Here is a 27,751-nt window from a genome sequence, read left to right as displayed (position 1 = left end):
GAAGGCAGAACAAAGCATTTCCTTTTGGAGGAGTGTGTTACACCCTCTCTCTTTGGAAATAGGTTTTCCAGGCTTGGGAGAGGTAGCCTCCCAGAGCCTCTGGAAATGCTTTGAAGAGCATAGATGGTGCGCTCCTTGCATAAGCCAGTCTACACTGGTTCAAGGACCCCCAGTCCCTGCTCTGGTATGAAACTGGACAAAGGAAAGGGAAGTGACCACTCCCTTGTCCATCACCACCCTAGGAGTGGTGCCCAGAGCTCCTCCAGTGTGTCCCGGACTTCAGCCATCTTGTTTTCCAAGGTGTGGGGACGCTCTGGAGGCCTCTGAACAGTCGTGCCAGCAGGTGATGTCAGAGACCCCTCCTGATAGGTGCATACCTGTTTAGGTAGCCAATCCCTCTCTCAGGGCTAATCCTGTGGGTTTCTCTTCAGATTCTGCTTTCAAGTTTCCATCAAGAATCCTCTGCAACCACTGCTTCATCCTCTGACCTCGGATCGACCGCAGACTGCTGCAGGAACCGCTATAACTGCAACAAAGTATCCAGAAGGGCTACTTCGACTCTGCAACTTCAGCTCAGCCAGCACTGGAACAGTTTCCATGGTGTGTACTCTCTGGGGACTCCCTGTCTTCACCCTGCACCAGAAGGACTGGAATACTCTCCCGTGGAGTGACGGAGTCACTTCCCTGCTCCAGCAGGCACCTTCTAAGACGACGACCGGTTCACTTGGACTCCTCTCCTGGCGCCGAGCGTGCTCGTAGGAACACAGGTGGTGGTGGACCCCTTTGATACAGACTCCTGCTGTCCAAATTTGGAGGAGGTAAGAGCTTGCCTTTCCCGTTTGCGACAGTACCCCTTTGCACTGTGTCATCTTCACCTCAGAAGCCTCTGCGCAGTATTTGCAAGAGTCCTTCGTGCACAGCCTAGCCCAGGTCCTCAGCACTCTATCCTCGCTGAGTTGTTCTCCAGCGGTGTGGGACTTTCTTTTGTAGTGCTGCAGCAACTGCAATTTTCACCTTCTTTGTCCCGGTGTCCTGGGACCTCCATGGGTGCTGCCTGGTCATCTGTGGGTTCACTCCAGTGTTGGGAGCCCCCTCAGCCTCCTCATTCTGAGTTGAGGCCCCCAGGTTCCTCCTGGGTCCAGGCAGCACCATTTTGATGCAATCCGCGACATTGCCCAAACCACGGCTTGTTGTACAAATCCAGCGCTGCAGCTCACCTGCATCCAACATCTCCACGTGGGACATCCTTGGCATCATGCAGGATCCCGCAGCCATCTTCTTTGGCAGACTTGTTCCAACCGGAGAATCCTCTTTTGCACCATCTTCTAGGTTGGCAGGGGCTCCTATCCTTCCTGGAATCTTCTGCGACTTCTGGACTTGGTCTCCTCTCTTCACAGGTCTTCAGTTCCAGGAATCCACCATTTGTTGCTTGCAGTCTTGCTTGGTTCTTGCATTAACTCTAATCACGACTTGTAGTGTGTCCTAAGGAAACTTGAAGTACTTTACTCCTACTTTCCTGGGCTCTGGGGTGGGGTATTTTACACACCTTTGTGATTTTCTTACTCTCCCAGCGATTCCCTAAACTCTACACCTGTCTAGGGGGGAATTCGTGATTCGCATTCCACTTTCTTAGTATATGGTTTGGGTTGCCTCTAGACCTATTTTCTCCCATTGCATTCTATAGTATTTCCTATTGTTTGCACTATCGTGTGACTAGTTACTTACCTTATTTTGGTGTCTAGTGTAAATATTGTGTATAATACTTACCTCCAGAAGGAGTATTGCCTCTAAGATATTTTTGGCCTTGTGACACTAAAATAAAGTACCTTATTTTTCGGTAACACTGAGTATTGTCTTTTATTGTGTATAAGTACTGTGTCACTATAGTGGTTATTGCAGGAGCTTTGCATGTCTCCTAGTTCAGCCTAAGCTGCTCTGCTACAGCTACCTCTATCAGCCTAAGCTGCTAGAACACTACCACATTTCACTAATAAGGGATAACTGGACCTGGTATATGGTGGAAGTACCCAAGGTACCCACTACAAACCAGGCCAGCCTCCTGCAAACACTTGCAGGTTCCCCCTAAAATGCCCACTTAATTCAGTATTTAGTGGGCACCCCTAGACCAAGATTTCAGATTCGAAAGGAAGAAAAGAAGACAGCACCATGAAGAACCAAAGCCCGAGAACTGTGGACCAGCTCCACATGAAAAGGTGCCAAATCCTGCCTGCTGCATCTGGGACCCGACAGTCGCCACTGCCGAGGAGCTGACCACTGGGCTGACCTCGACAATCCCTGAGGACCTCCTGCCTTCGCCAGTAGCCCGAGATCTCCCTCCACTGTACAACCAAGCAAGAACCAACAAGCCAGTGAGGGTCACTTCACTGCCCGGCCGATATCTCCTGAATCGAAGGTCGCAGCTGGACCTGACGACACACCGATGATCACCGGGACAAACATCACAAGTGTGCCAAGGTTGGTGGGACTGTGCTGTCCAGTGGCAGAGGCGTGCCAATATCCTGAGTACTGGTCAGATGACATTGTCCTACCAGAAAACAAGCTCCCCCAGAGGTGAAAAGGATCAGGAGGAAGCCCCTGTCGAGGGACTTCAGGAACACCCCAGACCTCCCGCCAGAGTGCCCCCGTTGTCCTGTAAGCTGCCATCTAAGAGACTGACCTCCAGCTCCAAGGGAGTCCGTTGCGCACAGCTCCTGGATCAACAACTCGGCACCCGGCTGTCAAGTGCCCTGCAGTGAGGAACCAGCTGTGTCCACAGGGTCCCACACCACTTGCGACCACGACATCCCAAGGGGACCCCAAGGCACCACTGTTAAATCTGCAAGAACTACAGTTTTTCCACGTGGTCCCCCCGAGTGGCCCTGCACCTGCTCCAGGAGAACCGGACAACTATGTCTGACAAGGAGAAGAAGGGTCTCTTCAGAGACTGCAAGACTTGTGGAAAGAAAAGGCTTCATTCTGAAGACCCTCACCAAGACTGCATTTACTGCCTGTACCCAGATCATTCAGCTAAAGACTGTAAGATTTGTCGGACTTTTTCGTCTAAAACTTTAAAAGACAGGGAAGGCAGATTATTAATATGGCTGCAGAAACTAAAACATAGAAATGACCCAGTTTCTGATTCTGAGATTGATGAATCATCAACATCTAAGAGATCATCAAAAAGGGCGAGATCAGGCTCCAGATCTCCCTCACAACTCTCAAGAAAAGACCTCAAAAAGACTACTTCAGGGTCTTTATAAGGGTCGCAGCCCATCTTCTTCCCCAAAGAAAGTTTCCAGTAAAGCGGGGAAAAGCCATTCTTCCAGTTCAAAGAGGCACAGGAAGTCTTCATCTGTTCCACCATCTGTGCCTTTTAAGAAGCCATCCTCTGTGACTGGGAAAAAAGCTTTGTCGACGGATTCATCGTCAACGGTACCGTCGGTGAGTGCTTTTCCGGCGACGACATCTACTTCTGGGTTTACACCGTCGAAGGCTCCGTCGGTGACATCGCCGACGAGGACAGGTACCCCACCGTCGACGAGAACTGCAGCGACGACATCAGCGTCGACAACCATCTATACATCTACGACCGCGCTGATGTCAGTGTCAGCCCTACCGTCGTCGAGGACTTAGTCGACGGTAGACCCGTTGGCGAGACTTTCTTCTATTAAAATTGCTGTGCGTCCAGCGTCTCCGACACCGTCCATGACAAAGTCTATTTATACATCGTCGACGACACCGTCGACGAGAGAAAAGCATCTGAAAAGTGTGGAAAAGCTGACGCCAACCCATACATCACCTAGTAAGGTGGCCTACCTTGTTCCAGTACATCTTTTGGAGGGAGACGAAGACTCAGATGATGAGGGGCCATTTGGAACAGCCCATCGTACATCCCAACTGAATGTAAAGTACCAGGAAGAAGAGGACTATGAAGAGGTTTATGACCCCCAAGTTTACTCAGAACAACAACAATACCAACATGAAGCGTTTATTCCTTCCTCCCTACTAACTGACCTCAGAGCGATGTTAGTTGATTACAACAGGAGGTTTCCCCCTCAAGGAGAACAACCTCCTCCATCGCCTATTTCTGGTGTTTCTACTCCGCACCAGAGGCCAACATCCTTACATCTCATGAATGTGGCCACTCCGGATATGACAATTCCTCATGACACTGACATCTCAGAAGGGGATCAGGAAGAAGGGGAGCTCCTGGACACTCACTCAGAGTGGGACGAATACATCATCCCTGCTCCTCCTTCTCCTTCTCAATCGAAGGTGGAATCTGTAGGAGGCTGGACTGGCTTGTAGTGAGTACCAAGGGGTACTTGCACCTTGCACCAGGCCCAGTTATCCCTTATTAGTGTATAGGGTGTCTAGCAGCTTAGGCTGATAGATAATGGTAGCTTAGCAAAGCAGCTCAGGCTGAACTAGGAGACGTGTGAAGCTACTACAGTACCACTTAGTGTCATATGCACAATATCACAAGAAAACACAATACACAGTTATACTAAAAATAAAGGTACTTTATTTTTATGACAATATGCCAAAGTATCTCAGAGTGTACCCTCAGTGAGAGGATAGGAAATATACACAAGATATATATACACAATAGCAAAAATATGCAGTATAGTCTTAGAAAACAGTGCAAACAATGTATAGTTACAATAGGATGCAATGGGGAAACATAGGGATAGGGGCAACACAAACCATATACTCCAGAAGTGGAATGCGAACCACGAATGGACCCCAAACCTATGTGACCTTGTAGAGGGTCGCTGGGACTATTAGAAAATAGTGAGAGTTAGCAAAATAACCCTCCCCAAGACCCTGAAAAGTGAGTGCAAAGTGCACCAAAGTTCCCCTAAGGACAAAATAGTCGTGTTAGAGGGAAAATGCAAGGAAAACACAAATCAGCAATGCAACAACGATGGATTCCTGACTGAGGGTACCTGTGGAACAAGGGGACCAAGTCCAAAAGTCACAAGCAGCTCGGAGATGGGCAGATGCCCAAGAAATGCCAGCGGTTGGTGCAAAGAAGCTCTTACTAGGCTGAAGAACTGTGAATACTGCAGGAACGACAAGGGCTAGAGACTTCCCCTTTGGAGGATGGATCCCCCACGCCTTGGAGAGTCGTGCAGAAGTGTTTTCCCGCCGGATGGACGCCAACAAGCCTTGCTACACGCAAATCGTGCGTTTGGCGTTTTTGGACGCTGCTAGGGCCCAGGAGGGACCAGGAGGTCGCAAATTGGACCTGCAGAGAGAGGGGACGTCGAGCAAGACAAAGAGCCCTCACTGAAGCAGGTAGCACCCGGAGAAGTGCCAGAAACAGGCACTATGAGGATGCGTGAAACGGTGCTCGCCGAAGTTGCACAAAGAAGTCCCACGTCGCCGGAGACCAACTTAGAAAGTCGTGCAATGCAGGTTAGAGTGCCGTGGACCCAGGCTTGGCTGTGCACAAAGGATTTCCGCCGGAAGTGCACAGGGGCCGGAGAAGCTTGCAAAGTCGCGGTTCCCAGCAATGCAGCCCAGCGAGGTGAGGCAAGGACTTACCTCCACCAAACTTGGGCTGAAGAGTCACTGGACTGTGGGGGTCACTTGGACGGTGTCGCTGGATTTGAGGGACATCGCTCGTCGTGCTGCGTGGAGACCCAAGGGACCGGTAATGCAGCTTTTTGGTGCCTGCGGTTGCAGGTGGAAGATTCCGTCGACCCACGGGAGATTTCTTCGGAGCTTCTGGTGCAGAGAGGAGGCAGACTACCCCCACAGCATGCACAAGCAGGAAAACAGTCGAGAAGGCGGCAGGATCAGCGTTACAGAGTTGCAGTAGTCGTCTTTGCTACTATGTTGCAGGTTTGCAGGCTTCCAGCGCGGTCAGCGGTCGATTCCTTATCAGAAGGTGAAGAGGGAGATGCAGAGGAACTCGGCTGAGCTCATGCATTCGTTATCTAAAGTTTCCCCAGAGACAGAGACCCTAAATAGCCAGAAAAGAGGGTTTGGCTACCTAGGAGAGAGGAAAGGCTACTAACACCTGAAGGAGCCTATCAGCAGGAGTCTCTGACGTCACCTGGTGGCACTGGCCACTCAGAGCAGTCCAGTGTGCCAGCAGCACCTCTGTTTCCAAGATGGCAGAGGTCTGGAGCACACTGGAGGAGCTCTGGACACCTCCCAGGGGAGGTGCAGGTCAGGGGAGTGGTCACTCCCCTTTCCTTTGTCCAGTTTCGCGCCAGAGCAGGGGCTAAGGGGTCCCTGAACCGGTGTAGACTGGCTTATGCAGAATTGGGCACATCTGTGCCCAACAAAGCATTTCCAGAGGCTGGGGGAGGCTACTCCTCCCCTGCCTTCACACCATTTTCCAAAGGGAGAGGGTGTCACACCCTCTCTCAGAGGAAGTTCTTTGTTCTGCCATCCTGGGCCAGGCCTGGCTGGACCCCAGGAGGGCAGCTGCCTGTCTGAGGGGTTGGCAGCAGCAGCAGCTGCAGTGAAACCCCAGGAAGGGCAGTTTGGCAGTACCAGGGTCTGTGCTACAGACCACTGGGATCATGGAATTGTACCAACAATGCCAGGATGGCATAGAGGGGGCAATTCCATGATCATAGACATGTTACATGGCCATATTCGGAGTTACCATGGTGAAGCTACATATAGGTAGTGACCTATATGTAGTGCACGCGTGTAATGGTGTCCCCGCACTCACAAAGTTCAGTGAATTGGTTCTGAACAATGTGGGGGCACCTTGGCTAGTGCCAGGGTGCCCTCACACTAAGTAACTTTGCACCTAACCTTTACCAGGTAAAGGTTAGACATATAGGTGACTTATAAGTTACTTAAGTGCAGTGTAAAATGGCTGTGAAATAACGTGGACGTTATTTCACTCAGGCTGCAGTGGCAGGCCTGTGTAAGAATTGTCAGAGCTCCCTATGGGTGGCAAAAGAAATGCTGCAGCCCATAGGGATCTCCTGGAACCCCAATACCCTGGGTACCTCAGTACCATGTACTAGGGAATTATAAGGGTGTTCCAGTAAGCCAATGTAAATTGGTAAAAATGGTCACTAGCCTGTCAGTGACAATTTGAAAGTAATGAGAGAGCATAACCACTGAGGTTCTGGTTAGCAGAGCCTCAGTGAGACAGTTAGGCACCACACAGGGAACATATACATGCACACCTATGAGCACTGGGGCCCTGTGTGACAGGGTCCCAGTGACACATACATATAGGCCACAAACCTATGAGCACTGGGGTCCTGACCAGCAGGATCCCAGTGACACATAACAACCATACTGAAAACATAGGGCCATATTTATACTCCGTTTGCGCCGAAATTGCGTCGTTTTTTTTGACGCAATTTCGACGCAAAACTAACGCCAACTAACGCCATATTTATACTATGGCGTTAGAGGCGAATAGCGCCAAAGTTCCCGGAATGTGCGTCATTTTTTAGCGTGAACCCCTTCCTTGCGTTAATGATATGCAAGGGAGGCGTTCCCGTCTAAAAAATGACTCCCAGGCCTTTACGTGGTATTTATACTCCCGGGCAAAAGAGACGCCCGGGAGTTGGCGTGGCTAAAAACGGCGCATTTGCGCCACTTTTTAACGCCTGCTCAGGGCAGGCGTTAAGGGGCCTGTGGGCTCAAAATGAGCCCACAGGTGCCCTCCCATGCCCCCAGGGACCCCCCCTGCCACCCTTGCCCACCCCAGGAGGACCCCCAAGGATGGAGGGACCCACCCCAGGGACATTCAGGTAAGTTCAGGTAAGTATAATTTTTTTTTTTTTATATTTTTTTTTGGTGGCATAGGGGGGCCTTATTTGTGCCCCCCTACATGCCACTATGCCCAATGACCATGCCCAGGGGACAGAAGTCCCCTGGGCATGGCCATTGGGCAAGGGGGCATGACTCCTATCTTTACAATGATAGGAGTCATGTTGATGGGGGATGGGCGTCGAAAATAAATGGCGCAAGTCGGGTTAAGACGATTTTTTCGACGTAACCTGACTTGCCCCATTTTAAGACGCCCATGCGCCATTTTCCCCCTACGCCGGCGCTGTCTGGTCTACGTGGTTTTTTCCCACGCAAACCAGGCAGCGCCGGTCTGATTGCGCCGTCTAACGCCATTCCATAAATACGGCGCCCGCATGGCGCTTCAGAATGGCGTTAGACGGCGCAAAACTTTTTGACGCTAAACTGCGTTAGCGCAGTTTAGCGTCAAAAAGTATAAATATGGGCCATAGTGTTTTCACTATGAGCACTGAGGCCTGGCTATCAGGATCCCAGTGAGACAGTGAAAACAGTGACAAACACCCTGACATCCACTCACAAACAGGCCAAAAGTGGGGGTAACAAGGCTAGAAAGATGCTACCTTCTCACACAACCCCCCCCCAAACGAAGGACAATAAGGCTAACCTTGGCCAGTTGAGACTTTATTGTCTAAGTGGTGATAAGTAGAGAGTAGCTCTGCAATAGACTGGTTACTCCCTTTATCATCCACTATATGGTTACTTCCCTGTGGGGATGTAAACCACCCTGTTTGAAGTTTTTTAGCTAAGCAACAATGTGAAGATGTATTTTCAGAGTTTCTATCAGTAAGTTTTAGTTTAGAGCAGTGGGAATTGTCCACTGAACCTATTTGTAGTGATGGAAATGCCAGACAGGGATGCTGTCTCAGAAAAGCCATAGCTGGGCAAAAACTGTGTCCATCTGGCTGGAAGAGAGAACAGGGATGCTGTTTCTCTTGAGTTGGAGCAGGGCAGGGATGCTGTCCTATGAGCTCCACACTAGGGCAGGGATGCTGTCCTAAGTGTTGTGAGGTAGTGCAGGGTTTCTGCACTAAAGTTTCTCTGGGAGGGTTGGAGGGATGCTCCATGTTAACTAAAATGGTGCTGTTTTTCTCGCCAATGTTAGTTATCCCACAGAGAGCTACTTCCACCTCAGGGAGTCCAGCTTTGCCAGCTGATGATTCCCTTGGAACAGGTGCCACCCCAGGAGAGGTTTCTCCCACCACAGGAATAGTATCCTTAATGGTAGGGTGGTTAGGGGATACTGTGATACCCTTTTTACCTGTTGATGGAGAGGGATCCTGAGTTTTCAGGCCTTCTCTCCTTTGCTTTTTCATTTCACTTGAAATGAGAGGGAACAATTCCTCAGGGATGCCCAGCATGGCTGCATGGGCATAAAACTCTACATCAGCCCAACCTGAGGCCTCTAGGTCATTACCTAAGAGACAGTCTACAGGTAAGCTAGGTGATACCACCACCTGCTTAGGGCCAGTAACTTCACCCCAACTAAACTGAATTATAGCTAAGGGAAGAAACTTAGTGGAGTTATGGACATCAATAATCTTATACTGTTGTCCAATGATGTGTTGATCAGGGTGCACTAGGTTGTCAGTCACCAAAGTGAAACTGGCACCTGTGTCCCTGTAGGCCAAGGCCTCAACACCATTTATTGAAACTGTCTGCCTGTACTTATCCATTGTAAGGGGACAAGCAGCCAGTGTGGCAAGGCCAATGCCACTAGGTGTGACAGAAACTGTCTTGGGACTGATTACATCAGTTTCCACTATGGACACATAAGTGAACCCAACTACACCCTTTGCTTGACTGTTGCCAGCAGTCCCACCACTAGTACCACTACTGCTAGGGGCACTAGAGCTTGATGTATTAGTGGTGGTAGGCTCAGGGGGTTTACCTGGACAGGACTTATCCCCTGACCTATGGCCTCTGTTTTTACACACAAAGCACCAAGGCTTTTTAATGTGTGCAGGTTGGGAAGAAGAGGAAGAATTTGTTTTATCCCCACCCTCTGAAGAGTGTTTAAGATTTGAAGTGGGATCTTTGATTTTACCCTTATCCCCATGCTTATCTTGAGATTTTTCACCATCTTTCTTCTTATTGCCATCTTTGTCACCCCCTGTATGAACTTTTCTGTTCACCCTTGTTCTGACCCATTTGTCTGCCTTCTTTCCCAATTCTTGGGGAGAGGTCAGATCAGAGTCTACCAGGTACTGGTGCAACAAATCAGACACACAATTATTAAGTATATGCTCTCTCAGGATTGTGTTATACAGGCTTTCATAATCAGTAACTTTACTGCCATGTAACCACCCCTCCAAGGCCTTCACTGAATGGTCAATGAAATCAACCCAGTCTTGTGAAGACTCCTTTTTGGTCTCTCTGAACTTTATCCTGTACTGTTCAGTGGTTAAGCCATAACCATCCAGGAGTGCATTCTTAAGAACTGTAAAATTATTGGCATCATTTTCTTTCACAGTAAGGAGCCTATCCCTACCTTTTCCACTAAATGATAGTCATAGGATAGCAGCCCACTGCTTTTGAGGGGCATCCTGTACAGCACAGGCCCTCTCAAGTGCAGCAAACCACTTGTTAATGTCATCCCCCTCCTTATAAGGGGGAACTATCTTGTGCAGATTCCTGGAATCATGCTCTTTTGCAGGATGACTATGGGGAATACTGCTGCTGCCACCATGGGTATCTAAACCCAACTTCTGTCTTTCCCTCTCTATTTCTAAAGACTGTCTATCCAAATCCAGCTGTTGCTTCTTGAGCTTCAGTCTGGTTTGTTCCACTCTCAATCTATTGAGCTCCCTTTCTAACAATCTGTCATCAGGGTGGGTGGGAGGGACATTTCTAGATACAGAGGTATGATGGGAATGAACAGAAGGAGACCTGTCCCTTACAGAGGGCACCCTAACAGCTTGGCTACCAGCATAATGTGAGAGCACATCATCACTATGATGTGATTCAACCTCTGTACCAACTATGCTAGACTGTCTAGTAATGGGCAGGCGGAGAAGTTTCTTTCCTGAACCTTTTCCTGGGGGAGTCCCTGGATCAGATTGAGAACCATTAGCTACTTTTTCTACAGATTGGGCACTTATGGCCTTATCCTGTACTCTAAGCATATTAATTAACAGTTCTAAGGAAGGATTCTTCCCTACACTCAAACCTCTCTCTATGCAGAGACTCCTTGCTCCTTTCCAGCTAAGGTGATCATATGCAAGTTTGGACAGTTCAACTTTTTGGCCTGTGCCAGACATTTTTAGAGAGAGTTAAAGTGATAGACAAAGAGAAAAAAGTTTTCAGAACTTTTTGGAAAGACAGAAAAAACTTTTTAAACTTTTAAGAACTTTTTGAAAGTTTAGAAGTACTTTTCAGCACTTAGAAAAGAGTGAAAAGAGGAAATGCAAAACTTTTTGGCTATGTGTATATACACTGACCTTGTTTTGTATATTTTTCTCTTATGAAAAGTACAATGACAAGAGTGGTAAGTAGTCTCAAAGCACTTATCCCACCGCTGCACAACCAATGTAGGAGGCTGGACTGGCCTGTAGTGAGTACCAAGGGGTACTTGCACCTTGCACCAGGCCCAGTTATCCCTTATTAGTGTATAGGGTGTCTAGCAGCTTAGGCTGATAGATAATGGTAGCTTAGCAAAGCAGCTCAGGCTGAACTAGGAGACGTGTGAAGCTACTACAGTACCACTTAGTGTCATATGCACAATATCACAAGAAAACACAATACACAGTTATACTAAAAATAAAGGTACTTTATTTTTATGACAATATGCCAAAGTATCTCAGAGTGTACCCTCAGTGAGAGGATAGGAAATATACACAAGATATATATACACAATAGCAAAAATATGCAGTATAGTCTTAGAAAACAGTGCAAACAATGTATAGTTACAATAGGATGCAATGGGGAAACATAGGGATAGGGGCAACACAAACCATATACTCCAGAAGTGGAATGCGAACCACGAATGGACCCCAAACCTATGTGACCTTGTAGAGGGTCGCTGGGACTATTAGAAAATAGTGAGAGTTAGCAAAATAACCCTCCCCAAGACCCTGAAAAGTGAGTGCAAAGTGCACCAAAGATCCCCTAAGGACAAAATAGTCGTGTTAGAGGGAAAATGCAAGGAAAACACAAATCAGTAATGCAACAACGATGGATTCCTGACTGAGGGTACCTGTGGAACAAGGGGACCAAGTCCAAAAGTCACAAGCAGCTCGGAGATGGGCAGATGCCCAAGAAATGCCAGCGGTTGGTGCAAAGAAGCTCTTACTAGGCTGAAGAACTGTGAATACTGCAGGAACGACAAGGGCTAGAGACTTCCCCTTTGGAGGATGGATCCCCCACGCCTTGGAGAGTCGTGCAGAAGTGTTTTCCCGCCGGATGGACGCCAACAAGCCTTGCTACACGCAAATCGTGCGTTTGGCGTTTTTGGACGCTGCTAGGGCCCAGGAGGGACCAGGAGGTCGCAAATTGGACCTGCAGAGAGAGGGGACGTCGAGCAAGACAAAGAGCCCTCACTGAAGCAGGTAGCACCCGGAGAAGTGCCAGAAACAGGCACTACGAGGATGCGTGAAACGGTGCTCGCCGAAGTTGCACAAAGGAGTCCCACGTCGCCGGAGACCAACTTAGAAAGTCGTGCAATGCAGGTTAGAGTGCCGTGGACCCAGGCTTGGCTGTGCACGAAGGATTTCCGCCGGAAGTGCACAGGGGCCGGAGAAGCTTGCAAAGTCGCGGTTCCCAGCAATGCAGCCCAGCGAGGTGAGGCAAGGACTTACCTCCACCAAACTTGGGCTGAAGAGTCACTGGACTGTGGGGGTCACTTGGACGGTGTCGCTGGATTCGAGGGACCTCGCTCGTCGTGCTGAGAGGAGACCCAAGGGACCGGTAATGCAGCTTTTTGGTGCCTGCGGTTGCAGGGGGAAGATTCCGTCGACCCACGGGAGATTTCTTCGGAGCTTCTGGTGCAGAGAGGAGGCAGACTACCCCCACAGCATGCACAAGCAGGAAAACAGTCGAGAAGGCGGCAGGATCAGCGTTACAGAGTTGCAGTAGTCGTCTTTGCTACTATGTTGCAGGTTTGCAGGCTTCCAGCGCGGTCAGCGGTCGATTCCTTATCAGAAGGTGAAGAGGGAGATGCAGAGGAACTCGGCTGAGCTCATGCATTCGTTATCTAAAGTTTCCCCAGAGACAGAGACCCTAAATAGCCAGAAAAGAGGGTTTGGCTACCTAGGAGAGAGGAAAGGCTACTAACACCTGAAGGAGCCTATCAGCAGGAGTCTCTGACGTCACCTGGTGGCACTGGCCACTCAGAGCAGTCCAGTGTGCCAGCAGCACCTCTGTTTCCAAGATGGTAGAGGTCTGGAGCACACTGGAGGAGCTCTGGACACCTCCCAGGGGAGGTGCAGGTCAGGGGAGTGGTCACTCCCCTTTCCTTTGTCCAGTTTCGCGCCAGAGCAGGGGCTAAGGGGTCCCTGAACCGGTGTAGACTGGCTTATGCAGAATTGGGCACATCTGTGCCCAACAAAGCATTTCCAGAGGCTGGGGGAGGCTACTCCTCCCCTGCCTTCACACCATTTTCCAAAGGGAGAGGGTGTCACACCCTCTCTCAGAGGAAGTTCTTTGTTCTGCCATCCTGGGCCAGGCCTGGCTGGACCCCAGGAGGGCAGCTGCCTGTCTGAGGGGTTGGCAGCAGCAGCAGCTGCAGTGAAACCCCAGGAAGGGCAGTTTGGCAGTACCAGGGTCTGTGCTACAGACCACTGGGATCATGGAATTGTACCAACAATGCCAGGATGGCATAGAGGGGGCAATTCCATGATCATAGACATGTTACATGGCCATATTCGGAGTTACCATGGTGAAGCTACATATAGGTAGTGACCTATATGTAGTGCACGCGTGTAATGGTGTCCCCGCACTCACAAAGTTCAGTGAATTGGTTCTGAACAATGTGGGGGCACCTTGGCTAGTGCCAGGGTGCCCTCACACTAAGTAACTTTGCACCTAACCTTTACCAGGTAAAGGTTAGACATATAGGTGACTTATAAGTTACTTAAGTGCAGTGTAAAATGGCTGTGAAATAACGTGGACGTTATTTCACTCAGGCTGCAGTGGCAGGCCTGTGTAAGAATTGTCAGAGCTCCCTATGGGTGGCAAAAGAAATGCTGCAGCCCATAGGGATCTCCTGGAACCCCAATACCCTGGGTACCTCAGTACCATGTACTAGGGAATTATAAGGGTGTTCCAGTAAGCCAATGTAAATTGGTAAAAATGGTCACTAGCCTGTCAGTGACAATTTGAAAGTAATGAGAGAGCATAACCACTGAGGTTCTGGTTAGCAGAGCCTCAGTGAGACAGTTAGGCACCACACAGGGAACATATACATGCACACCTATGAGCACTGGGGCCCTGTGTGACAGGGTCCCAGTGACACATACATATAGGCCACAAACCTATGAGCACTGGGGTCCTGACCAGCAGGATCCCAGTGACACATAACAACCATACTGAAAACATAGTGTTTTCACTATGAGCACTGAGGCCTGGCTATCAGGATCCCAGTGAGACAGTGAAAACAGTGACAAACACCCTGACATCCACTCACAAACAGGCCAAAAGTGGGGGTAACAAGGCTAGAAAGATGCTACCTTCTCACAGAATCCCCACCAGAAGACATTGGAGGGTTTCACAATCTTCCAGAGAGAGCAGCCAAACGTTTTGCCTTACCATTGCCTACTAAGCAAACAGACTGTTTTCTGTACGACTTTAAGGAGCCTTTTCTGAAGTGTGTGCGCTCTATCCCGATGGTAAACTACCTGTGGGAAGAGGGCCTTAAGGTCATGAATAATCCGGCTACAGTTACGGCAGTGCTGCCGCGTCTGAACAAGAAATACAAAGCACCTGACGATGCACCAACATGCTTAACAGGACATCCTCCTCCGGATTCAGTGGTAGCTTAGGCAGCACAAAGAAGAGCTAAGAATCCTTCTGCCCCGATTTCCGCACCCCCAGGCAAGGAGGGTAGACGGCTAGATAACATAGGGAAAAGGTTTTCTTCTTTGGCTAGCCTAGTAGTTAGAGCTGCCAACTCTTTGGCTATTCTGGCTAGGTTCAACAGACAGCTTTGGGCGGACATTGCACCTTATATTACTCAACTGCCGGAAGATGCGAGATCAGAGGCAAGTACAAGAGGGTCAACGCACGTCTGCAGAGCTTATAGACTGTGCAATGGATATAGCGACCACTGCTTTTCGACAACTCGCCGGTGCAGCTGTGCTAAGAAGGCAAGGCTGGCTTAAAGCCACCTCTTTTCGCCCAGAAGTTCAAAATAAAATCTTGGACTTACCTTTTGATGGCCAGACGCTATTTGAGAAACATGTTGATGACGCCCTACAATCCATCAAAACAGACATGGACACAGCAAGGTCATTAGGGACCCTGCAATATCGAAAATCGTCCTTTCGTCCTAGAGGGTGTGGCCAACCCTCATACAGAGGGGGATATCAACAACACAGGTATTCCGCCTATCCATCCTCTTCACAGCAATATTGTCCATACTGCTCGCAAAGGCAGCCACCGCAACCGGCCCATAGTATACCTGGCGGCCGTGGACGTTCAACCCGTCCGGCCAAAGATTCAGCTCATAGAACCTGATGCTTTCAAGGCTCCGGCTACGTCCAGTCCTCCTCCTGTCATTCTGGGCAGGAGGATATCTCTATTCCTCAAACAATGGCAAACCATTACTTCAGAAAAGTGGGTCCTACAATTAGTGAAACGGGGCCATACTTTAGAATTTATCCAGATACCTCCCTCAAACCCCCCCGCAGGACTCCTTCAAGATACCCTCAACAACTCAAAAAGGAGATCGACAAAATGCTTCTCAAAGGAGCTATAGAGAAGGTGCCTCGGGCCAAACGAGGAACAGGATTTTATTCCAGGTTCTTCCTCATTCGGAAAAAGTGGAAGGATTGGAGACCGATCTTCGATTTAAGGGAACTAAATGTCTACTTAAAAAAGCAATCGTTCCGGATGATCAGCTTGCAAGACGTCCTCCTGCGTCTCAATCAGGGAGATTTCATGTCTTCACTAGACCTGAAAGACGCATACTTCCACATACATTCCACTGCCCACAGAAAATACTTGAGATTCACCGTAGCCGGCAGCCATTTTCAATACCGTGTCCTTCCTTTCGGACTGAAATCAGCCCCAAGAATATTTACCAAATGTCTAGCACCAGTTGCAGCCTTTCTCAGAAGGAGAAAGCACAGAGTTTTCCATACTTAGACAATTGGTTGATGAAGGCAAAGACTTACGCAGGAACACACAAGTCAACAAAAAAGTGCGTTTCCTTACTAACCAATCTCGGATTCACCGTCAACTGGGAGAAGTCCAACCCTCTACCAGCACGCAATATTACCTTTCTAGGAGCAAGACTAAACACAGAATCCACCATGGCATGTCCCACGCTAGAGAGGCAACAAAGATTACTGACTCTAGCAAGTTCCATACAGAGAAGAGGATAGGTTACTGTCCGTCTGTTCAAGTCGCTGTTGGGCATGATGTCTTCATGCATACCTCTGGTCCCTCTATGTCGGTTAAAGATTCGTCCCTTACAAGAGCAACTAAATCGTCAATGGCTCCAGGTATCAGGCACTTTCGAGGACCAGATACAAATAACTCCGATAATGCTCAGAGCTCTGAGATGGTGGTCTCAAAGGCATCATCTATCAATCAGCCTTTCGTTTCTACAGCAACCAGCCCCGTGGACCATAACAACGGATGCATCACTGGAAGGCTGGGGAGCTGTGTTACAGGATCTGCAAATAAGTGGCAAATGGCTACCGCATCTGGCATCAATGCATATCAATTGGCTGGAGCTCAGAGCAGTGCACCTAGCCTTACAAGCGTTTCTTCCCAAGATCTCAGGATCGCAAGTGGTAATAAGGACGGACAACACCACTACGATGCACTATCTCAACAAACAAGGAGGCACAAGATCTCTCACTCTCTCCAGGGAAGCCCAAGCAATCTGGAACTGGGCCTTGCAGCAAAACATCACACTATCAGCGGTTCCCTTGCCTGGAATAAACAACAAGACAGCAGATGCACTCAGCAGGCAGAAATCGGACTACCACGAGTGGGAGCTAGACCAGACAGTACTGAACCATATTTTTTCCCTGTGGGGAACACCAACGGTAGACCTGTTTCCGAACAAATACAACACCAAATGCCGGTTCTTCGCAAGTTGGCATCACCAGAAGGGATCTTGGGGGAATGCGTTTTCGATAGTCTGGTCAGACATCTTTGCTTACGCCTTTCCTCCCATTCCGTTGATCCCACGGGTCCTCACGAAGATGAAAACAGAGCTGTGCACTCTGATACTGATAGCTCCGTACTGGCCGCGTCAACATTGATTCGCGGACCTTCTCCTTCTGTCAATCAAGCCTCACATTCCGTTGGAGCCATCACCACAATTACTAACAATGAACAACGGCCAGGTTTGGCACCCCAATCCGCAGTCAATGCGTTTATCAGCCTGGCTCCTCACCACAGAGAGTTCGCGCATTTGAATATCCCGCACGACTGCAGGTATATTTTGTCAAAAGCCAGAGCGGTTAGCACTAACAAAACGTATTATTGTAAATGGAAAAGATTCTGTGCCTGGTGTCAACAACGACAGATTGACCCACTAGTCTCACCACCAGAGGAAATATTACTGTATCTGTTGCAGCTAGCTCAATCTGGTCTAGCACACTCGTCCATTAAAGTTCACTTAGCAGCTATAGCTGCATACAGACGTTCAGATGCCACACCCTCACTCTACTCTTCTCGGCTGATTAAGAGATTTTTGAAGGGGCTTTTCAGAGTTTTCCCTCCTTTCAGACCACCACCTCCTTCCTGGAATCTGAATATTGTCTTAGCACAACTGATGAAGCATCCGTTTGAGCCGATCCATTGTGCTTCCCTCAAGTTCCTGCCATGGAAGGTTGCCTTATTGGTAGCTCTTACATCAGTTAGCGGGTCAGCGAGGTGCAAGCTCTTTCCATCCAAGAGCCATTCCTACAGCTTAAACACGACAGACTGCTAATGCGCACTAACCCGCGTTTTATTCCAAAGGTTCCTTCAGACTTTCACATAAACGAACCTTTAGTCTTCAAATCTTTTTTTCCTCATCCATCTACTCCGGCTGAGAGGGCATTACACTCCTTAGACGTTAAAAGATGTGTTCAATTTTATTTGGACAGGGCTAAATCTTTTCAACGCTCTAATCCAGTGGTTCCCAAACTGTGCGCCGCAGCTCCTTGGTGCGCCGTCAAAATTAGCCAGGGGCGCCGCACACAGTCTGGAAACCACTCGGAGGTGCTTTTAATCGGTAGCTTTTCACCGTGGTTTTGGAAACAAAACCCCCTGCATTAATTATTGTGACCAGCGGAGGGCGCCAGAGTACCATTAATAATATCCCTATGACAAAAGAAAAGAAATACTTTAAAATAAATGGTTTTCAGGAACCTGAACGAGAGAATTAAGAAGTCAAACTGTAAATAGTGTAGGTACAGGTACAGGCTGGGATTACGTTCCCCCACCCGCCAAAAAAAAGTAACATAATGGGGAGCCGTGGCCAACACGGCCAATAGGTCAAAGGAGCCGGGGATTGAAAAAGTTTGGGAACCACTGCTCTAATCAGCTATTCGTAGCATACAATGCTCCTAGGAAAGGTTATCCACTATCCAAGCAGAGTATTTCCAGGTGGATCGCCTCAGCCATTCGCTTCTGCCATCAAGCAGCAGGCAAACCTTTGCAATCACATGTGCACGCTCACTCTCCGAGAGCAGTCTCATCGTCAGCGGCACTGTTCGCCGGAGTTTCACTACAAGACATTTGTAGGGCAGCAACATGGAAGAGCTGCCATACATTCACGAAGCACTACTGCTTGGAATCTCTATCTCAGGGAGAGATAGCAGTGGGCCAGGCGGTTCTCAGGAATCTCTTCAGGTGAAGGTGAGTCATCTCTTCTACATCCATCCATCCTAGAACAGGTATGCACATTGTTTATATTTCATATATAAAATTTTAAAAAAAGAATAAAGAAAGAGGATGGTATACAAAGGTAAAGAACATTATGACAAACACATAAGTGGTCGGGTTTGAGGAGGATATTCATGTTACATTAGTGGCTTAGAATAATTTTTTGCTGTGTCTCTGTTATTTCGTCATGTTTCTGTATATGTATGTATATATATATATATATATATATATATATATATATATATATATATATATATATATGTACCTTTATAGTTGCATGTATATGCAGGGTGATAATGAGGTTTCGTGTATCAAAGTGTTTTCCATCAAAGATGTTGTCATATTACAATGTGCATAGCTACTGCTCTCTACTCTGATTCAAGCATGTGAATCTATGAAAGTTCCAATAGTGGAGTAAGAAAATAAGTTACTTACCTGTAGCTGTAGTTCTCCAGTATTGGAATCTTTCATACATTCACATGCGACCCACCCGCCTCCCCGGAGAAGCTCACTTCACCTCTTTCTTTCTCTCTCTGTTTACTATATTGTACGCACTTGTGCTTGGAAAATCTGAGGTGCTGGAGCTTCTCTCAGGAGGATTCTGGAGGGTGCTGTCGCCTGATTGGTGGAGGCTCAGGTTTGGTCCTTTTCACAAAATGACTCTGATAGACTGTTAAATTGAAGAGGCCTAGGGCCTTTTTCTTTGTTAATATATCTTGACATTACTTGTGTAAATTATACCGGGGACTCCCATCTCAACGACGGGGAATGATTCAAGCATGTGAATCTATGAAAGATTCCAATACTGGAGAACTACAGTTACAGGTAAGTAACTTATTTTCTTTTTAAGAATTGAGAGATAATAGCTTTGAAGGAGAATCAGTATTACAATTAACTTTCCCTCCTGCAGTTTTAGGATTTTTGTGACATTGTAGTCAATGTATTGCTGGTAGTAATCAATAATTTGTTAATTCAGGTACTGTCATCTTAAGCTGAATTCTATTATTGTTCTAGGTAACAACAGACCTTCATCATCGCTGCACTGAACAGCATACTGGCACCTCAGCTTCGGCTCCACTGGCTTCTGGGATTATCGCTCTCGCATTGGAAGCAAAGTAAGTCACACCTAGACTACATACATAAAACCAGTCATGCTTCAACCTAACAGGGCCCCTTGGTAGGCAGAAATATTCTATGTGTGGACACCTGTCCAGGCGGCTCCTTTTTTTGACAATCACAGAGTCTCTCACCTTCTCTAGTCAGAGGACACCCCTGCAGCCACCACCATCCTGGCCATTGAAGTCTTTCTTAGTTCACAGCTCCCACTTGGTTGCAGAGAGGCCCAGGACACCAGCCCTTCTTTGCACTGATTTGCCTTGATTGAGAAGCACTTCAGGCCCGTGAAGGATCTCCTGACAGCTATTCTCCTCCTGTACTTTGTTAAGCCAGCCTCAATCTGAGCCGCGGGCACGCCTGCTGGTGAACCTTTTGCCTGTTTATACATTTCCTTAATCTGCTTCTTCTTGCTCCCTGAGAACCTCTGGCATATAGCCTCTTATCCTTCAAGAGCTGTAGGGTATTCAGCCTCAGTCTAGCCTGTTATAGCCCTAGGTTAGTCTGCCTCAGTCTAGCCTGTTATAGCCCTCTGGTAGCCAACTACCCCAGTCTTTCTAGGACACAGTGATAACCAGTCCTCACCTACCTTCAGGGCTTCCTTGCAGCCAACCTGTTCCATTCTTTTCAGGGTCTCATGTAGCCAGGCCTACCCAGCCACCTTCTGAAGCCTCCAGTAGCTCACACACCATCCTGGTGCCTTCGGGACCTCTGGTAGCAGCTACTTTGAGACAGTTGTAACGACCTTCACCCTAATAGACTTTAACCTGACCCTGGAGGATCCCATGATAATCAGGGGGAGCAACGGCCATGAAAAATGTGAGGTTCAGGAAAACGAGTCCTCTCCCCCCTTGTGACAACCATGCTTTAGGGATAGTTTTATCTTTATTGGATCGCTTGAGCAGGGGTTGTCAGGAAGTGTTGACTTTAGTTGGAGGTTGTGCGGTTGACATGGTAACTGGGAGGTCAGGCATCTGTCCCCAAAGGCAAGTAAACAGCAAAAACCACTGAGGCCCCCAGCCATTCTCTGCAAGGTGGAAGCTCCAGGCTGGTGCCTGGGGTAGGCCTCACCTCCAGCGGGTAGGCTGACAAGGAGTCAACCACTTATCCAGTATTAGATCTTTCATAGATTCACATGCTTGATCTCGCCCGTCGTCGAAGTGGGAGTCCTATGGTATCCTACAAAGCAGTACATAGCAATAACCAAACTAACCATAGAGTTTGCAATGCAAACAGGCCTAAATTTGCTGGATTGTCCATGTCATTTTTTTAAATGGACCATAACTTGAACCATAGCCAATCAGGCGACAGCACCCTCTAGAACACTCCCAAGAGAAACTCCCTTCCTCAGATTTTCACCGCACGTCGAGTGTGAAGGGAGTCTTCCTGAGCTCTGCTCAGTTCTTTCCACAGCTTTGTCTGATTCTAAAGGCCTCTTTTGTCCCTGCAAGACCTGTGGGAAAAAGAGATTTCATTTGGATGATCCACATAAAAACTGCATCTATTGCCTTCATCCTACTCTTAAGGCCAAGGACTGCAAGATCTGGTGAACCTTCCCACCAAAAACTCTGAGAGACAGAGAGGGAAGATTGTTATTGTGGTTTCAGAAACCCAAAGCTCAGAAAACATCATCTGATGAGGACAGTGACTCTGTTCCTAAATCTTACAAGAGGGCTAGATCTCTTGAGGGAACCTCTGAGGAGAGCAGGAAGTTCCTAAAAATTCATCATCACTCTAAGGACTCGAAAAAGAGTGAAAGAGAAAAGCAACCCTCTTCAGAGATAGCTTCTGAAACAAACAGGGCACAAATCTCCAGTTGTTTTGCCATCAACAACAAAGTCACCGCCGACGGCAACATCATCGACGACCACCGTTGTCACTGTATCGTCGACGAGACCATCTGCATCGTCGACGATGACGACATTCTCCACGCTGGTGCCAATTTCATCTGCGAGGCCCTCGGAGACATCTAGGACTTCGCCAGAGGCACCGTAGACAGCATCACCACTGGTGACGCTCCCATCGTCGATGCTCCCATCGACGATGTCTTCATCGTCGACACTTCCCCCTTCGATGGTCCCTCTATCGACAGTTCTATCCTCGACAGTACCACCATCGACGCTCCCGTCGACGAAGACAATGTCGATAAGGATCAAGATTAAAACTTACCACAAGCCTACCATGACTTTTGCGACAAACATTTCACCTCTTTTTTCAAGTCACCTTTTAGACATGGAGGACTCAGATGATGAAGGACCTTTTGGACAGGCTCATAGTCCCTCGGAGCTCCATGTGAAATATCAGGAAGAGGAAGACGAATACTATGACGATCATCAGGCTCAACAGGTTGAGGGATACTATTGCACACCCTCTACTCAGAAATATGCTGAACACCACTATTATACGGACTACCATCGCCGCAGGAGCAGCGGATTATGCCTTGTTCGCTTATAGAGGCTATTCAGAACATGCTGGCGGATTACAAAAGGTGTTTTCCGCCACAGACAGAGGTACCACCATCTACTCCGCCTAATACAGTTTTGGTTCCGCCACCAGACATCCCACCTCCAACGACACCCAGAATGACGCCACCTCCACATGGTGTTCCTCCGCCTAGGGATGATCCTTCTACATCGGAGGATGAAACAAGGGAAGAAGGCGAATGACCATCTCAGAATGACGAATGGCAGGATTATGTTATTCCTACTCCTTCTCCTCCTCAATACCCTACAGCTGACTCCCTCTGATGAGGGCTGGGGGATCCCTGAACCGGTGTAGACTGGCTTATGCAGAGATGGGCACCATCTGTGCCCATCAAAGCATTTCCAGAGGCTGGGGGAGGCTACTCCTCCCCAGCCCTGACACCTTTTTCCAAACACCCTCTCTCTGAGGAAGTCCTTTGTTCTGCCTTCCTGGGCCAGGCCTGGCTGGACCCCAGGAGGGCAGAAACCTGTCTGAGGGGTTGGCAGCAGCTGCAGTGAAACCCCGGGAAAGGCAGTTTGGCAGTACCCGGGTCTGTGTTAGAGACTCGGGGGATCATGGAATTGTCTCCCCTGATCTTAGACATGTTACATGGCCATGTTCGGAGTTACCATTGTGACGCTATACATAGGTAGTGACCTATGTATAGTGCACGCGTGTAATGGTGTCCCCGCACTCACAAAGTCCGGGGAATTTGCCCTGAACGATGTGGGGGCACCTTGGCTAGTGCCAGGGTGCCCACACACTAAGGGCCTGATTCTGACCCTGGCGGCCGGTGACCGCCAGGGTCACCGGCCACGGGAGCACCGCCGACAGACCGGCGGTGCTCCGAAGGGCATTCTGACCGTGGCGGTTCAGCCGCGGTCAGAAAGGGTAAACCGGCGGTCACCCGCCGGTTTACCGCTGCCCTTCTGAATCCTCCATGGCGGCGGAGCGCGCTCCGCCGCCATGGGGATTCAGACACCCCCTACCGCCATCCTGTTCATGGCGGGAAACCCGCCATGAACAGGATGGCGGTAGGGGGTGCCGCGGGGCCCCTGGGGGCCCCTGCAGTGCCCATGCCAATGGCATGGGCACTGCAGGGGCCCCCGTAAGAGGGCCCCGCAAAGTATTTCAGTGTCTGCTATGCAGACACTGAAATACGCGACGGGTGCCACTGCACCCGTCGCACCTTCCCACTACGCCGGCTCAATTCTGAGCCGGCGTCCTCGTGGGAAGGTTGATTTGCCCTGGGCTGGCGGGCGGCCTTTTGGCGGCCGCCCGCCAGCCCAGGGCAAATCTCAGAATCACCGCAGCGGTCTTTCGACCGCGGTGCGGTGTTCTGACGGGGTTACTTTGGCGGGCGGCCTCCGCCGCCCGCCAAAGTAAGAATGACCCCCTAAGTAACTTAGCACCCAACCTTCACCAGGTGAAGGTTAGACATATAGGTGACTTATAAGTTACTTAAGTGAAGTGGTAAATGGCTGTGAAATAACGTGGACGTTATTTCACTCAGGCTGCAGTGGCAGGCCTGTGTAAGAATTGTCAGAGCTCCCTATGGGTGGCAAAATAAATCCTGCAGCCCATAGGGATCTTCTAGAACCCCAATACCCTGGGTACCTCAGTACCATATACTAGGGAATTATAAGGGTGTTCCAGTATGCCAATGTGAATTGGTGAAATTGGTCACTAGCCTGTTGACAATTTAGAAAGCAGAGAGAGCATAACCACTGAGGTTCTGGTTAGCAGAGCGTCAGTGAGACAGTTAGTCATCACACAGGGAACACATACAGGGCACACTTATGAGCACTGGGGCCCTGGCTGGCAGGGTCCCAGTGACACATACACTAAAACAACATATATACAGTGAAATATGGGGGTAACATGCCAGGCAAGATGGTACTTTCCTACACAACCCCCCCACCCCCCAGACGAAGGACAATAAGACTAGCCATGACCTGATGAGTCTTCATTGTCTAAGTGGAAATATCTGGAGAGTCCATCTGCATTGGAGTGGGTACTCCCAGGTCTATGTTCCACTGTATAGTCCATTCCCTGTAGAGCTATGGACCACCTCAACAATTTAGGGTTTTCACCTTTCATTTGTTTTAGCCAAAGTAGAGGTTTGTGGTCTGTCTGAACAATGAAGTGAGTGCCAAACAGGTATGGCCTCAACTTCTTCAGTGCCCAGACCACAGCAAAGGCCTCTCTCTCTATGGCAGACCAACGCTTTTCCCTAGGGGTCAACCTCCTGCTGATAAAAGCAACAGGTTGATCCTGGCCCTCAGAATTGAGTTGTGATAAGACTACCCCTACCCCTAATTCAGATGCATCAGTTTGAACAATGAATTTCTTGGAGTAACATGGGCTTTTTAAGAAAGGTGCAGTGCACAGGGCCTGTTTTAGCTCCTCAAAAGCTTTCTGACAGCTAGCTGTCCACAATACCTTTTTAGGCATTTTCTTGGAGGTGAGGTCATTAACTGGGGCTGCAATGGATCCATAGTTCTTAATGAACCTTCTGTAATACCCAGTGAGGACTAAGAAGGCTCTCACCTGGGTCTGAGTTGTAGGGGGAACCCAATCTATGATAGTTTGGATTTCCCCCTGAAGTGGTGCAATCTGTTCTCCACCTACCAGGTGTCCCAGATAAACCACTTTCCCCTGCCCTATCTGGCACTTTGAAGCCTTGATAGTGAGGCCTGCCTTCTGCAGGGCCTCCAAAACTTTCCACAGGTGGACCAGGTGATCATCCCAGGTGGAGCTAAAGACAGCTATATCGTCCAGATATGCTGCACTGAAAGCCTCCAACCCTTGCAGGACTGTATTCACCAACCTCTGAAAAGTGGGAGGTGCATTTTTCAAAGCAAAGGGCATTACTTTGAATTGGTAGTGCCCTCCAATAGTCGAAAATGCAGTTTTTGCTTTTGCATCCTCTGATAACTTGATCTGCTAATACCCTGCAGTCAAATCAAAGGTGCTTAGATACTTGGCAGATGCCAGTGTATCTATGAGCTCATCTGCCCTGGGTATAGGGTGAGCATCAGTTTTAGTTACCTGGTTGAGACCTCTGTAATCTACACAAAACCTAATTTCTCTTTTCCCATCTTTTGAGTGAGGTTTTGGTACAAGCACCACAGGAGAGGCCCATGGGCTTTCAGAATGTTCAACCACTCCCAGTTCAAGCATTTTCTGAACCTCTTGTTTTATGCAGTCCCTGACATGGTCAGGTTGCCTATAGATCTAACTTTTGACAGGCATGCTGACTCCAGTATCTATAGTGTGCTTACACCAAGAAGTGGTGCCTGGCACAGTAGAAAAGAGTTCAGAAAACTGACCCAGGAGATTTATGCAGTGGTCTTTCTGCTCAGTAGTAAGACAGTCTGCCAAAACTACACCTTCCACTAGAGCATCTGTGGAAGAGAAGAGATCAGGGAGAGGGTCACTCTCTTCTTCCTGTCCTTCATCTGTTGCCATGAGCATGGTGAGATCAGCCGTGTCATCGTAGGGTTTTAGGTGATTGAAATGGGGCACCCTAAGGGGACTTCTGGCAGTGCCCAAGTCAACCAGGTAGGTGACTTTTCCCTTCTTTTCAACAATGATGTGGGGTCCACTCCATTTGTCTTGGAGTGCTCTTGGGGCCACAGGCTCCAAGACCCACACCTTCTGTCCTGGTTGGAACTGAATCAGAACAGCCTTCTGGTCATGCCATTGCTTTTGGAGCTCTTGGCTGGCCTGAAGGTTTTTATTGGCCTTTTTCATGTACTCAGCCATTCTGGATCTTAGGGCGAGTACATAGTCCACTATGGCCCTCATTCTGACCTTGGCGGGCGGCGGAGGCCGCCCGCCAAAGTCCCGCCGTCAGGTTACCGTTCCGCGGTCGAAAGACCGCGGCGGTAATTCTGACTTTCCCGCTGGGCTGGCGGGCGGTCTCGTTCAGACCGCCAGCCAGCCCAGCGGGAAAGACGCTTCCACGATGAAGCCGGCTCGGAATCGAGCCGGCGGAGTGGAAGCTGTGCGACGGGTGCAGTTGCACCCGTCGCGTATTTCACTGTCTGCGCAGCAGACAGTGAAATACATGTAGGGGCCCTCTTACGGGGGCCCCTGCAATGCCCATGCCAGTGGCATGGGCACTGCAGGGGCCCCCAGGGGCCCCGCGACCCCCCCCTACCGCCATCCGGATCTCGGCGGTCCGACCGCCGGGATCTGGATGGCGGTAGGGGGGGTCAGAATCCCCGCGGCGGTGCAGCAAGCTGCGCCGCCGCGGAGGATTCAATGGGGCCGCGGTACACTGGCGGGACCCCGCCAGTGGTGCCGGTCCGACCGCGGCTTTACCGCCGCGGTCGGAATCCCCATTGAAGCACCGCCGGCTTGTCGGCGGTGCTCCCGCGGTCCTCCGCCCTGGCGGTCAAAGACCGCCAGGGTCAGAATGAGGGCCTATGTCTTGCTTAGGAGCTTTTAAAGGTTGTTCCCAACCCTCCTTTACAAGTGTTAGAGGACCTCTTACAGGGTGTCCAAATAGGAGTTCAAAGGGGCTGAAGCCCACTCCTTTCTGGGGTACCTCCCTGTAAGCAAAAAGGAGGCAAGGTAACAGGATATCCCATCTTCTCCTGAGTTTTTCAGGGAGTCCCATTATCATTCCTTTGAGAGTTTTATTAAACCTCTCTAACAGTCTATTTGTTTGTGGATGATAAGGTGTGGTGAATTTGTATGTTACACCACATTCCTTCCACATGGCCTTCAAGTATGCAGACATAAAGTTGCTACCCCTGTCTGATACCACCTCTTTTGGGAAACCCACCCTGGAAAAGATTCCCAGGAGGGTTTTTGCCACTGCAGGTGCTGTAGTGGTCCTTAGAGGAATTGCTTCAGGATATCTTGTGGCATGGTCCACTACCACCAAGATAAACCTATTGCCTGAAGCAGTAGGAGGGTCAAGGGGGCCAACTATGTCAACCCCTACCCTTTCAAAGGGAACCCAGGCAGTGGAATAATGGGAGCCTTTGGAGTGCCACCAGTCTTACCCCTGGCTTGGCAGGCTACACAGGACTTACAAAAGTCTTTTGTGTCCTCTGACATCCTAGGCCAGTTAAACAGGGGGACAAGCCTTTCCCATGTTTTGATCTGACCCAAATGTCCAGCCAAGGGAATGTCGTGTGCCAGAGTTAGGAGGAACTCTCTGTACTGCAGGGGAATGACCAGTCTCCTGGCTGCTCCAGATTTTGGGTCCCTCGCCTCTGTGTATAAGAGGTTGTCCTCCCAGTAAACTCTATGTGAGTCACTGACATCCCCATTTTGCTGTTTGACAGCTTGCTGTCTTAGACCCTCTAATGTGGGACAGGTT

At 49.2% G+C, this 27,751-nt stretch overlaps 1 protein-coding gene across 1 annotated transcript in view; it reads left to right on the top strand.

Moving 5' to 3' along the window:
- The window catches only part of PCSK4 (proprotein convertase subtilisin/kexin type 4), a 2,195,633-nt gene that overhangs the window by 1,280,011 nt on the left and 887,871 nt on the right, over positions 1 to 27,751 (top strand). Inside the window, exon 9 of the mRNA XM_069215864.1 lies at positions 19,852 to 19,952. Coding sequence (XP_069071965.1) covers positions 19,852 to 19,952 — 101 coding nt within the window. The remainder of the gene's footprint in view (positions 1 to 19,851; positions 19,953 to 27,751) is intronic.

Source organism: Pleurodeles waltl, chromosome 12, assembly GCF_031143425.1.
Source record: "Pleurodeles waltl isolate 20211129_DDA chromosome 12, aPleWal1.hap1.20221129, whole genome shotgun sequence".
NCBI lineage: Eukaryota > Metazoa > Chordata > Amphibia > Caudata > Salamandridae > Pleurodeles > Pleurodeles waltl.
This window is presented reverse-complemented; position numbering and strand designations above follow the sequence as displayed.